The following is a 14,042-nucleotide window of genomic DNA, read 5'->3' as shown; positions in this document are numbered from 1 at the left end:
CTACCCCATCCCCCACTCAAATCTTCATCTTCTCTCTAAGAACAGCTTCCGTGGTTAAGATCACAAAGCAAAACTGGCTTGGGGCGCCTGGGTGGCTCAGTCATTAAGCGTCTGCCTTCGGCTCAGGTCATGGTCCCAGGGTCCTGGGATCGAGCCCGGCATCAGGCTCCCTGCTCCACGGGAAGCCTGCTTCTCCCTCTCCCACTGTGTCTCTCTCTGTCAAATAAATAAATAAAATCTTTAAAAAAAAAAAGCAAAACTGGCTTTAGCAAACTCCATTACAATACACCCAGGGATCAAAGCAATTGGATAAAGGGGATAAATAGGGTGGCTTTAAGTTCACTTCTAGCTCAGAGGCCACTCAAAAGATTAAGATCTCCACAGAGATCTGTGGAACCCACCTGCTTCCCTGAGGCTCCCCCTTCTTCATGCTGCTGGGATTTGCACTACCCCTTTGGAGAAACTGGGCAATTGCAACTGAGTCACACAGGCTCCAAGCAGCCAGCCAGGAGCAGAGCTGTGTTTCCTCATGTCTCTCAGTTGCCCTCATGGCTGGCTTTTGTGGCTGTGCTGGGATTCAGACATCTCTGTGCTCCACAGTGAGATGCTTCAACTCAATCATGATTTATTCACTCCAGTGTTCCTCCCACCTCGGCCCCATTCCCTCCACCCTTCCCCTTTCCCGTGATCACAATATCAAAATAATCCTAAGATGAGATGGCTGTGCTTGAATTTAACACCTCCCACAGTGCCTCTTACCCTCTGCCTGCTTTCATGTTAGCTCCTGAAGCAGACCGTCCCCCTCACCTGCAAATCCTGCCCAGCACATACCCTGGCGGGTTGGAGCAAGTCCTGATACCTAGAGCAATTAACTTTTCTTGCCCTTTCAACACCTGTGATCTCACAAATTTCTGGTTGACCAAGCAGTCCCACCTCCAACTTCTAGCAGAAAACTCAAGTGGCTGACTGCGAGGGCAGGAGCCAGGTCCCACGAGTATCGGTGACCGTGTCCTGTATCTCCCGCCTATGGGCCCACCTCTCTCATCTCCTGGGCTTGGCCAGGTCTTGCCGAATGGGGCTCTACGGAGATCCAAACACATGAGCTACTTGTTAGATGAACTCCTTCCTGGCACCTAGCAGATATTCAGGGTATGGTTGAATCTGAAGGGAAAAGGAAGAGAGGGCCCAATGCCCTTTAGATGAAGGTTTCTACTTCAAAGCAAGAGTGGTCTGGGAACTTCTGATCAGAGCAAACTCTGCGCATGTCCAGGTCTGTCCACGGGACCCAGAGTCTTCACTCCGTCCTGAGCCACGATGCAGAGCAGCCAAGCTCAGTGACAGCACCTGGGTCCTCACTTCCATGCGCCGCCCCTGCGGCAGCTGAGGTTCCTGCCACGCGTGTCACTGCAGGATGATCCCTGCTCAGTGCCTGACAAATGCTCGACTGGGGGCTCTGAGGTGTCCCTCATCAGACGTCAGGGCCGCTGGGCCCACGGAGCTCCTATGCGCCTGGGATCTGAGCATCTCCATGTTGTCTTTGTTCCCTTCAAGGTTTATGTCTTCAGGGTCCCACTGTGGAGAAAAGACACAAATGGTACCCAGATGGAACAGACACTTCCCATCTCTTACAAAGCCACCCCTCCCCTCCCCGCCGCTAACAACAGCTTCCAGTCCTGGTTCTCATGACCCAGGCACAGACCAGGAGAAACAGTAAGGGCAGGACAATCAGGCCTGCATTTCTAGGACCTCATGAGACACGTTTAACTTTAGAGCAAGGAGTTAATGGACAACCACCTGGAACGGACCAGCCCCACTTCCCACCCCCCTTTTCCATCTTTACTCTAGTGAGAACAAGTCATTTTATCCCGAGAATGCCCACCTCCATGCCTAAGTCATTCCTGGAATAGACCAGGCAAATTCAACCCATTCTTTATGGCCCAGGTAAGTACCTCCTCTTCCAGGAAGCCTACTCTGACTGCTTTCACCCATTGAGCTCTCACACCCTTCTTTCTTTGTTCTGCCCATACCGTTCATTTATAGCTGAACATGGGCACCGCCTTGTCCTTTCAGGTAGACGCTGAGCTCCTTAAGAGCAGGGCACCGGCCTGCCCCTCCTCCCCACCATGCCATCTCCTCTAAACTCGAGGCACAGCAGACTTGTCCAAAACAAACAGTTAAAACTTAATTGAGAATGGTGGTCACTGCGGTGAATATTTTATTATTCTGACTCATACAAGTATGGGAAAGGTTAGGTGTAAAAGGTTGAAAAAAGAGAAGCAGTCACATACGCATTGATGACACCGTTTGCGAAGCCCTCCTATTGTTCTCATGTGACCTATGAGAGAGAGAACTTTGCACATGGCCAAGAGCAGGGACTTCTTGGTGAGTCCAGCCACGGAGGCAAGTCGGGGTTGGACTCAAGTCCTCCTTCTGCCACTAACTTGCTTTCTCTTCTTTGGGCCTCAGTTTCTCCAGGGGTAAGCTAGGGTGTTGGATCGGCAACTAAAGATGACCTCTTTAAATTCTGAGTTTCTATGACTGATAACTCGGATGACAAGGTCACATTTGACAGTATCAAGAGACCCAGGAAATAACAGGAAAAGACGTGTCCGCCTGGGCCAGATGACCTATCCGGGCAAGGAGACAGGCAGTCGTGGTATGAACTCCAACAAAAACACGCCGCCGGCGGCTCAAATTGAAGCTCAATCCAACAGTCCAGTCTTAGGGGTCCCAGATAAGGTCTGCAGGGCTCCCTGAGCCACTGAGAGAAATGCCCACACCATGCCAGTTATAAAATACAAAATGTGGCTTTGTTTTGAATAGAAAGGAAGAGCCCAATTCAATTAGTGATTTACCGATAACGGAGTTCTACTACTTCACTAAAAAGAGCATCATGTTAAAAATGCCACCCCCTCCCCAGTAACCCTGCAGGCCAGGGACTAAGCTGATCCGGTTGGTGCAGCTTGGCCCCCCGCACCTTTTGGGGGCTGTGGCAGCCCCTTCCAATGCTAACTTATCTACATGTGGTTGCAGATTTGGGGGGGATAACAAGCAAAGCCCCAGTCAAAGAGCTCCCCGGCCCTTCAGCCTCCATGGCCCAGCTGCCCAGTAGTGGAAGTAGGGGCCTGTTCCATTTTTTGAGGATGGACGGTATACTTTTCGATGAATGCTGATTTCAGGCTGAGGCCCATGTTCCAGGTCACAGCTCTCAGAGTGGGCTGTGGATCAACCTCACCCGAAGTGCCCAAGGTGCTCATTAAAAAAGACGGATGCCGGGCACCCACCCTCGACCCTCTCCGGTTTGGGAACCTAAGGTTTGACATTTTAACAAGCACCTAGGGTGATTTCTAGCCGCCGCGATATTTCAGAAGCACTGCTCCAGCTCCCGAAAGCTCTTCTTAAGAGTTGTTCTTGCTACTCCTGATCAACTCAGCAGCTGCCAAACAGCCGGCATCTTCAATCGAGTGCACTCTTTGAAGTGGGTTAAGCTTATGAAAACATTTTAAATTTCTTCCTTCTGAATCCCCAGAATACTGCGTTTTGAAACCTCATCTTAAGCAATAAAAACATTGCTGGAATCCAGGCATAAAGTAAATCTGAGCAAAAGATGATCTCCGCTCTTACCAGAAAGAATCCTGGGAGATGACAGGCACAGGTGGTTGGCATAAAGCAAGCTCAGCTCTCCCCTGCAGGCCAGTGGCCCAGGGTCCCAGAATGACAGTGTGGGGGGGATGCAGCTACCCCAGCACCCTCACCACCGCTAACCTGCAGCTACTTGGCTTGTCCCTGGGCTTGTGCTCCAAACCATGCTTCTCCTTGGGTTACACATCTTCTGAGTCCCTACCAGATGGTTGGGCAGAGCAGAAAGAACTCTGAACTGAGAGAGGGTGGAAAATCCCCTGAGCCTCAGACTCCCCTCTCATTTTCATTCTTTTTTTTTTTTTTTTTACCGAAAGGAACGTAGCATGGGCCCGGCCATCCAAGGAGGGCTCACAAAAACAGCAAATGGAATCAAGCCACAGGGACGTCCCTTCTGGAATAGAGAGAGTATGATTGTCCATACCTGCTCCGAGTTTAGGGCTTCCCAATACTTCTGCTGCAGAATAAAAAGAGAGATGGAAACAAGTGTTGGCTAGATTTTGCCGGCATCACAGAGCAGAGCGGAGCAGAGCTTAGCGCCAGCCCAGTGAGCGAGGCGGCAGGGCCCTTCAGTGATCTGGGGGCAGAGGAGAAGCTGACTTCGGCAAGCAGAAAGGCAGCAGCTACTGGTGGCTACAATTTAGCTAAATGATCAATAGGATAATTGTGATAATTAGGAAAGGCTGCAGGTCCTTGGAAAAATTACAATCTATACAAGATTTTAAAATTACTATTATCAGAAATTATTATTATTATTATTATTATTATCAGGCATAATAATAAATCTTCCATTTATTAACCACATGGCTGAGATGAGTCAACTCAAACCCATAAAACTAGGAGAGATGCAAATAAAATCCCCTTGAAAATACAGGGTATTTGCTACCAGCCAAGATTCATTTTTAATTAGCCTTTACTGCATGGGTGGTTCCACCCCAAGGCTCAAATATGTCTGATTCAGGTTCTTGAAGGGTGCATGATGGTCTGCTCTTGTTTGTTTGGCAGCTCACGCAGTGCCTGGGAGATGTGTGTTTCTGACATAGAGCTGTGAATCTACAGATGCCTGGTACACTGATCTGTCAGTGTCTGTCGAATTGAATAGCTGCTGATCCACACAGTCCACAGGATTTGGTGTTGTCACATTAAAACAAAGCCTCTACTGTTCAATTCTTTTAAATTTCCATTAAAAAAAACTTTTTAGGGGTGCCTGGGTGGCTCAGTCGTTAAGTGTCTGTCTTCAGCTCAGGTCATGATCTCAGGGTCCTGGGATCAAGCCCCGCATCGGGCTCCCTGCTCAGCGGGGGAACCTGCTTCTCCCTCTGCCTGCCGCTCCCCCCGCTTGTGCTCTCTCTCTCTCTCTGACAAATAAATAAAATCTTAAAAAAAATTTTTTTAATTTAAATTATTTTTAAAATTATTATTTTTTAAATTAAAGGTCCTATGCTTTTTAAAAAAGTAATCTCTATGCCCAATGTGGGGCTCCAACTCACAACTCTGAGATCAAGAGTTGCATGCTCTATTGACTGAGCCAGCCAGGCGCCCCTTAAATTTCCATTTTAAACAACTTTTTAATTGTAGATTTTCAACCATACACCAATAAAAGAACATCTAATGAACACCCATGGACACACCCTGTTTTATTTGATCTAGCTCCCCCAATTTTTTTATTTGTTTAAATATTTTAAAATAAATAATCTCATCTGTAAATATTTCAGCACGCCTCTCATAAATAAGGGCATTAAAAAAAAAAAAAAAACCTAAGAACAGTGCATTATTAGACCCAACAAAATTAGTGATAATTCCATAGTATTCATCTTTTAATGACATCCCGCTGTGGGAGGGAGACATAAACTGGAAAAAAAAAACCCACGGAATTGAAAATAAAAACAGGATTAATTGGAAAAGATATGAAATTACTAAAATGATAGTTCTACACACTGCAAATGACAGAGATGTTGGGAGGACGTAGGGGTTGAAAAGTGAAACAACTTTTACAAATGAAACAGAAATAAAAAGAGAGATGAAAGAAAAGTTGCTTAAATTTTACCTTTCTTTAGAAAATACAGATGTTCATGCAAAATAGCAATAGTAATCTGATGTTACCACAGTGAGTGGCTGTATTTGTTAAAAAAAATTATTAAATGCAGTGTGACATACTGGAAGAGAAAAAGAATATTAATGGAAAAACTGGTGACATCCAAATGAAGTCTATAGTTTAGTTAATAGTAATATACTAGTGTTAATTTCTCAGTTTTGCCAGAAGCATTCTCGTGTAAGATGTTAACATTACAAGAAACTGGGCAAAGGCACACAGGAACTTTCTGTACTACTTTTGCAACTTTTCTGTAAATCTCAAATTATTCCAAAATTTAAAAAGTTTATTTAAAACCGAGCAAACAAACAGGCCCCAAGAGTCCTCCAACTGGATTGATAAGAAAGCTTGAAACTTCCTTTCCCATTCTTCAACATCAGTCTAAAATTTAAGAAGAGTGCCCTCTAGTGGCAGTAGTAGTCAGGATTTCTTTTTAAAGTTCCTTCTTAAGCCAAAAATGACAATGTGCCCAAGGAGTGCAATGAACCCAAATGTCTCTGAGATCTCTCTCCATGTCCCCAAAAGTGAAAATAAATAACATTTTCTGGTGCTTTCCCCATTTCAAGAATAAAATGTGTTAATTTCTGTGCAGAAATTTTTTCAAAAACAAAATAAATTCTATCCCATAATTCTCCTCCAAGAAAGAGCCTCCATGAACGGTTACTGAATAGCCCTCTGAAATACACATAAACACACACACACAAACCACAATGTGCAAATGGCTTTTCTCCCTTAACATCTGTGAGCATTACCTTGTGTCTTTTTTTTTTTTTTTAAGATTTTATTTATTTGACAGAGAGAGACACAGCGAGAGAGGGGAACACAAGCAGGGGGAGTGGGAGAGGGAGAAGCAGGCTTCCCGCCGAGCAGGGAGCCCGATGCGGGGCTCGATCCCAGGACCCTGGGATCAGGGCCTGAGCCGAAGGCAGACGCTTAATGGCTGAGCCACCCAGGCGCCCCATTACCTCGTGTCTTGAAATTGTCTTTAGGACCATGATTCTGTCACCGACATGAACCACAGCATGTAATATGTCAGTTCAGCTCCTTTCTTTTTTTTTTTTTTTTTAACGTTTCTTGTTTTTTGTTTTGTTTTTTAAAGATTTTATTTATTTATTTGAGAGAGAGAATGAGAGACAGAGAGCATGAGAGGGGGGAGGGTCAGAGGGAGAAGCAGACTCCCTGCTGAGCAGGGAGCCCGATGCGGGACTCGATCCCAGGACTCCAGGATCATGACCTGAGCCGAAGGCAGTCGCTTAACCAACTGAGCCACCCAGGCGCCCAGTTCAGCTCCTTTCTAAAAGCACACTTCTTTGTGCTTCTGAAATCAAAGAAGCAACATGTAGCTTCCCGTCTACAAAGCATGGGGTAACTTTTCCTTTTTTTCTGAAGGCTTTTGAGGTATGTCCTAGCCGTTGAGGAAACAGGGTCACTTTCCAGGCTTACGTTTTAGATTTCGTCCTCTTACATTTAGGGAGAAGTGACTTTTCCCAATACTGGGGAGGTGACACAGTATTGGACTCAGGACCGATTACAGAGTTTTTTGTTTCTTCTAATTATAAAGTGTTAAAGACTGGCCAGGTACAGACCAGCTATGGTTCTCCCCCAGAATTCATTAAGTAGATTTCCTTTTGACCTGGAGCCTTACAGACTTTAAAAAATTACACCATATGCTTCCAAATGGCACCCTTTCTATTTCTCTAGTTCATTAAGCTATTCTATAGCACCTACCCTAGACAGAGCAAGGTTTCACCTCCCCACGCATTCCTTCCTCCTCTCCGCCTGCCCGAACTCCACAATACACTTTTACACTTAAGGTCATGGTGTTAGGCCGGACCTTAAAGACAGCCCAGTCCACAGCTGGGGTTTCAGAGTGAGCATCTGTGGGAACAGTGCTCTTCACATCCCGACCTTGGCGGAGCCTCACCGCCCTCCCTGAAATCATCATCTCCACTTTCAGAGCAGGTCCAGAGAAAGGATGAGTGCAGCCCGACTAATACCATGGCCAGAAGGCCCAGAGTGCGTATCCAAGCCCACCTCCAGCCTGCTTTCCATGACCCTATGTGCGGCACACCAGCTGCCCCTACCTGATCCTCCCAGTCACCCTGTAATACAGGTATAGCACAAGTCTCAAGATTCCTATGTACAGAAGGAGAAGCTAAAACTCAGGAAGTCCAGTGGGGGCCCAAGGTTGCCTGGCAGGTCAGCGAGAGCCCAGAGAAGCCCGAGTCTGTGCTGTGTCCTGCACGGCGCATTTCCCTCTGGGGCCCAGGGGAGCCTCTCTGCTCACCCCGGGGGAACCAGCTGACTGAACACACATTTCAGGAAGTACTCTTTCTCATGGTCTCACCGCAAGTGGCGCCAGCTGTCTGGGAAGGACCCAGATCCGTGGAGGGCAGAATCCATGTCCTGAACTTGATTTTGACCTTTGGACTTATTGGAATGTTCTGGCCTCCTTCTTTATACTTATATGATTTTCTTCTAAAATTAGCACTTTTATAGCCTATTAATATAAATATATATTTTAAAAATATATGTAATAAATTTATACACAAATATAAATTTACATATAATAAATATACATTTAATTTTATAAAAAACTTAAACATGTTTTGTTGTATATATGTGTGTATATATATATACACACATACATATAATTTTTTTCCTTAAAAGAATGATTTGGCCTTAAGAATGGCAAACATCCAAAGGAATCTGTCCTGGTCTGCTGGTGCTGGAAGCAGGGTTTAGAGAGGGAACAAGCAGTCTTGGTTGTCAACAGGCTTAGGCACAGAATTAGCAGGGACATACAGGGACCTGACCCTCTTCAAATAGAGCAATCTGGTGTTCGGTCCTGTTCTTATGCCCCACACATGTACACACAACGGACTTTGTTCCAACGACAGAAACAGCCTCTTTGCAAAATTTCTACAAAGCTTCTTCCACCAGGTCTATGGCATTTTGAGGGAGCACAGAGGGAAAAATCACTAAATACTCTTTCATCACAAAGCTGGACTTAAATCTTTTCTTGCATTCCGGTGGGGGGGGGGTGGAGAAAAGGAAAAGAAAGGAAAGGAAAGGAAAGGAAAAAGAAAAAAGGAAAGGAAAGGAAAGGGAAAAGAAAAGAGGAGAGGAAAGGAAAGGAAAGGAAAAAGAAAAGAAAAAGGCAAAGAAAAGAGGAAAGGGAAGGGGAGGGGAGGGGAGGGGAGGGAAAGGAAGGGAAGGGCTTCAAAAGGCACAGGAACAGTTTCAACACTGGAGGAAAGTCAGGGGCTGGCTGCCCCAGAAAGGGAAAAGGGCACTCCCGAAAGCCCTGTCCTTCTGGGCTGCGGCCCCCACTGTGGACACTCAGCATCCGCTCAGTCTGCCCTCGGGTGGCTCTGCAGGAGCGGGGCTGCCTTGTGCTGAGTGGGTGAATGAGTGAGCGAATGAACGAGTGGATCCTGTCTCTGTGGAGCGTGCCATCTCTTGTGCAGACGTCCAGAATCCCACACAGTCCAAACACATGGCCTCCCTACAGGGTCACAGGTCACACTGAAGGCCCTGGCATCATTCATCTGGTGCCCTGACCAACCCAGCCCTGCACACTTGAGGAAAGGTGAAAATAATCCAAAGTCTCCCTCCATGTGAGCTCACCCGGCCTCCTCGGTCTCTGTCTCGGCCCTTCTCCTGTTCTGCCGTCAGTGCATTTACTTGCAAACCCCAGTGTTTTCTCCTATTAGGGCATGCCCTGACCACCCAGGGGAGTACAGGGGGGCGGCAAGAGTCCTGGACAGAGAGTCAGGTTTCTCATCTGTAAAATGGGAATGCAGGATAAGCCTGGTCCTGCATACCTCCCTGGGTAGGAGTCCCTGCCAAGGCAGTGCGGTGCAGTGGTTAACAACAGGGGTTTCAGAGCCAGACAGAGTTGGGGTCAAACCCCACGTCTGCCCCCTATTATTATTATTATTACTACTATTATTATTAACGTTTTCTTGGGCAAGTTACTTAAACTCACTGAGTTCTAGTCCCCTCTTCAGGAAAACAAGAATAACAAAGGTAGGGGTGCCTGGGTGGCTCAGTCTGTTAAGCATCTGCCTTCAGCTCAGGTCATGATCCCAGGGTCCTGGGATCGAGCCCCGCATCGGGCTCCCTGCTTGGCGGGAAGCCTGCTTCTCCCTCGGCCTCTGCCCCTCCTCCACAAGCTCTCTCTCATGTGTTTTTTCTCTCAAATAAAGAAATAAAATCTTAAAAAAGAAAAAAAAGAATAACAAAGGTACCTGCCTCGGGGCTGTTGGGAGGATTACACGGAGCACCGCTTGTAAAGTACAGAGCACACAGTGTCTGGCACGTGTCAGCGATGACAACCACCATCCTGACTGATGGATGTGCAGGCACGGAGTGAACTAGGTGCTGTGGAGACCCTCCGCCGCCACTCCCCTCCTCCCCAGCACTGCAGGAAGCAGTATTCACCCCAGTCGCTGTGTGCCCGGCACACGGACATAAAGCCACCATCTGAGAGTTACAACATCATAAAAGACCACAGGAGAGAGAAACACATCACCTCAATGACGCAGAGGGGCTCCCAGGGCTCCCAGGCCTCCACGGGCCTGGCGGGGGGGGAGCTGGAATGCATTCACTTAGGGGTCTGAGGGGACAAGCAGAAGCCGTCAAGACAGACAGCCAAGGCCACCTCAGGGGAGTCCAGGGGAGACGGGCAGGGTGGCGCAGCCCGAGAGTGGGGACAGATGCCACGCTGTCTCAGCCTAACGCCAGCAAAGATTGGAACTGTGCAAGCCTCAGAGCAAGAAGTCATAAGCCAGAGGCAGTGCCGGACTGAGGCTCTCTGGCATCGGTCCTCAGGCTTCATCAGTCCCCAGGCTTCAGTCCCTCGGGAGTGTGGTCTGGGGGAGTAACACTCTCATCTGTGACCAAGTTACCAGGTGCCTGCCACCCTGTGAGGTGGGCTCAGGCCAGCCTTCAGGCATTTTTCTTTCCAATTCCCATGCTCAGAAAATAGGTGCCAAGTAAGTGACCAAACGGGCAGGTGAAGTGCTACGTTACTCACCTGCCAAGAGACACCTTCTTGCTCATATTCTGCCATTAATGAACTGGGATCTTTAGTGAATATTGCTTCAAAAACCAGGGACACTGTCAAGCTTGGACAGTCCCACCACCCAGAGGCAGCTGCTGGTTGGTAGGCTTCTGGGGTAATTTCAATTTTGTTCTTTGCGTTTTCCAAATGTTCCACAACAAACATGTATTACTTTTAAGAACAGAACACGCAGACAACCAGCAGGCCCAGCGGATCCCCCAGCGGACAAAAGCTCCGCTGTCTCCTGCTCATCCACTGAGCCATCTGTATTGGGAGTTTTCCAATTCCGTTTGATGCATTAGCGTACATATCTAGTGGAAGTCTAAGTTATTTCTTTGCAGGTCTCAGTAGCTTGTCATTTGTGGTGTGTGTGCTTTTGGGAGTGAAGCCGGAGGACTGTGCCGTGGGCCGGGCTGGGGCAGGTGAGCTTCAAAAACTGTATTCCTTTCAACATGGGCAATGCCTTCCGTTTGCCTAATTTCAAAGTGTGACCCTGTCCCCTTTGTACTTAGATAGTTTTAAAAACTCAATGTCTAGAAAGACAGAGGTTGTAAAGAATGGGGGAAGGACAAGGACCACAAATCACAGAATGGCCCAAACGTGCCACGGAGACAAATGTCTCAATTTTTCAAGGTCACTGTCCAATCCTTACCTCAACTTTGGCTGCCCCTGTTTCCACAGAGCAAATACTACTCCTGGGTCTCCCCAGCTCCTCCCTGACTCATTGACTTAACTGTCTTTCCTCCTCACTGAACCCATTTGGCCATCAGGCTCATTCTGCACCCTCCCCCCGCAGCCTTAGATTTCTGCCAAGACTGCTGGATGCAGGCTGCCAAGCCATGTGCTGTGGGTGTCCTACAAATTCTGAGACTGGATCCAGGAAATAAACAACACCAAATGACATAGGGATACATGGGCCCCAAATGGTCCTCGGTCTGGTGCAGAATTCTTCACTCAAGACCCAGCTTTCAATGGCCTCTGTGTTCTGGAATCGAGGGGCAGAGAAAGGTAAAAGTGGCTCAGGCCCTACTCCTAAAAAGTTCCTGCCCATCCTGGTGGGGAGACACGCCCCTACAGCTCATCAGATGACACGGCGAACAATGGAAGTTGTGTAAGAGAGGTGTATGTTCTGGCACCCAAGGGAAGGAGCCATTAATCTCATGTGTGTGTGTGTTGTAGGCGTGAAAGTAACGCCACCCAGCAGGTGGCATCTGGGTAGGATTCTGACACACGGGCCAGGGAGAACCCCAGGGAGAAAGGCCCAGAGGCCTGGGTGCAGGGAACAGTCCATTGCCAAGGTGGACATAGAGGTAATAAGGGTGGGGGGCGATCCCATGAGGCTAAGGTAGCGGTGAAAGGTCTAGAACGTCACACTGAAGAATCTGGACTGTATCCCACAGATCAGTGGCTCTGAGTCTTTCGGATTTTGGAGTTCACAAGTTCGACTCATCCAAGATGGCTAACGGACTATTTTGCCAGATAAGGCCATTACAAAAGCCAAAACCAAAAACTCAACACCAACTACCAGTTGCTATTATCATTTTATAAAAGGGCATTTTAACTCCAAGAGTGTAGAAGACAAACCCAGGGGGAAGGACAGTCCTCCTTTCCCCACCCAAGCCCTGCCAGAGACAGCGGACACTCTCCTGTTGCCACCACACACCCACGACACTGTCCTCGTTGTCATTGTCCACAGGCAAAGGGAAACTTCCTCCTAGAACCGGGCCGGGAGCCACAGCGGGGGGAGTGACAGTGACCTAACAGCTCGACCCGAGAGTTAGAGCCCATTGTGGCATCCAAAATACGACCTGTGTTTTCTTCACAGATCTGAGGTGGAGTCTGCCGAAGTGCCGTGCACGGTGCCCAGCACAGGGCTCCTGGGTACGAGACCCTGAGAGCTCCAGGCCGGTAGCTGGTGCTCCTCCCGGGGGAGAGATGCTCCACGGTCAAATGGGTTCGGGGAACACTCCGACTGTGACAGTTAATCACTCATGCATTTAATTCTGTAAGGCTTGAACATGCAAGTGATTCTAAGACGGCACTGAACCATGCCCTGTGGCCCTGACTCATTTGACCATGGGAAGCTCTTCTCAGCCCCACCCCGTGTGCGCACCTCTGCGGGGCGGGAGCAGCATGCATGGTCGTTCACCGCCGGGCTGGCATGCGCGCCTCTGGGGGCGGGAGCACCACGCATGCTCGTTTACCGCCCAGCGGGCGTGCGCGCCTCCGGGGGCGGGAGCACCACGCATGGTCGTTCACCGCCCAGCGGGCGTGCGCGCCTCCGGGAGCGGGAGCACCATGCATGCTCGTTCACCGCCCGGCGGGCGTGAGCTTAGCGTGGGCAGCCTGGAGCACAGCAGTGCAAGCGCCGCGGAGGCAGCGGCAAGCGGCAGTGAGTGACAGCCATGCACCTGGTGGGCGGCAGCGTGTACCTCGAGGTCCGAGTTGATGGAGGAGACCTCGCAGGAGCTGCTGGAAGACACGCGGGCCCGGATGACCTGAACGGGAGGGTACGAGGGGGGCTCCTGCAGCGTGGCGTCTCCAGGGCTCATCTGTCCATCGCCGGGCAGCCTGGTGGTGCTGCAACTTGCCTGCAAGGTGTGTGGGGAAGGGCAGGCAGGGAGACTTAGCTTGCTTTATTTTTGAATTGTCAAAGCATTCAAATACTCCAGTATTGAAAGGGTACAAGGGGCGTCTGGGTGGCTCAGTTGGTTAAGATCTGCCTTCAGCTCAGGTCATGATCTCAGGGTCCTGGGGTCGAGCCCCACATGGGGCTCCCTGCTCAGCCGGGAGTCTGCTTCTCCCTCTGCCCTTCCCCCCACTCATGCTCTCTCTCTCTCTCAAATAAATAAATAAAATCTTTTTTTAAAAAGGTACAAAAGGGTGTAGAATGCAAAGTCAGCCCCCACCCGAATCCCGCAGCCACCCAGGTCTCCCCAGGGGCAGCCAGGGCTCAGGTTCCTGTGTATCCATCCAGATAGTCCATCCATACCCAGTCAAATGCAAATATACAGCTCCCCTAGTTCCACACACGGTGGCAGCACATCTACACTCTCCTAGGCACCTTGCTTTTTCTCACTTCACAATATGTTCTGGAGATAGTTCTATAGCAGAGGCTTTGTTGCTCTTTCTGTTCCTTTCGGGGCATCGTGTAGGTGTTCCCGATCTGCAAAACCTGCCCTCTACTGACGGACGTTGAGGGCGTTCCCAGTCTCTTGCTTTTACAACACTGGCTGCAGGAAA

The 14,042-nt window shown here is 48.9% G+C and overlaps 1 protein-coding gene across 2 annotated transcripts in view; it reads right to left on the bottom strand.

The window, feature by feature from the left end:
• Positions 1-200: 200 nt before the first annotated feature.
• Positions 201-14,042, bottom strand: part of TMEM44 (transmembrane protein 44) — a 32,189-nt gene continuing 18,347 nt past the window's right edge. The window contains exons 9-11 of one of the 2 annotated variants that reach the window (XM_032406884.1): positions 13,232-13,390; positions 4,064-4,096; positions 201-1,572 (exon numbers count right to left, since the gene is read on the bottom strand). In XM_032406884.1, coding sequence (XP_032262775.1) covers positions 1,423-1,572; positions 4,064-4,096; positions 13,232-13,390 — 342 coding nt within the window. In that variant the 3' untranslated portion in view covers positions 201-1,422. The remainder of the gene's footprint in view (positions 1,573-4,063; positions 4,097-13,231; positions 13,391-14,042) is intronic. The other variant, XM_032406885.1, reaches the window with a different exon arrangement.

Source organism: Phoca vitulina, unplaced genomic scaffold, assembly GCF_004348235.1.
Source record: "Phoca vitulina isolate PV1807 unplaced genomic scaffold, GSC_HSeal_1.0 scaffold8, whole genome shotgun sequence".
Classification (NCBI taxonomy): Eukaryota; Metazoa; Chordata; class Mammalia; order Carnivora; family Phocidae; genus Phoca; species Phoca vitulina.
This window is presented reverse-complemented; position numbering and strand designations above follow the sequence as displayed.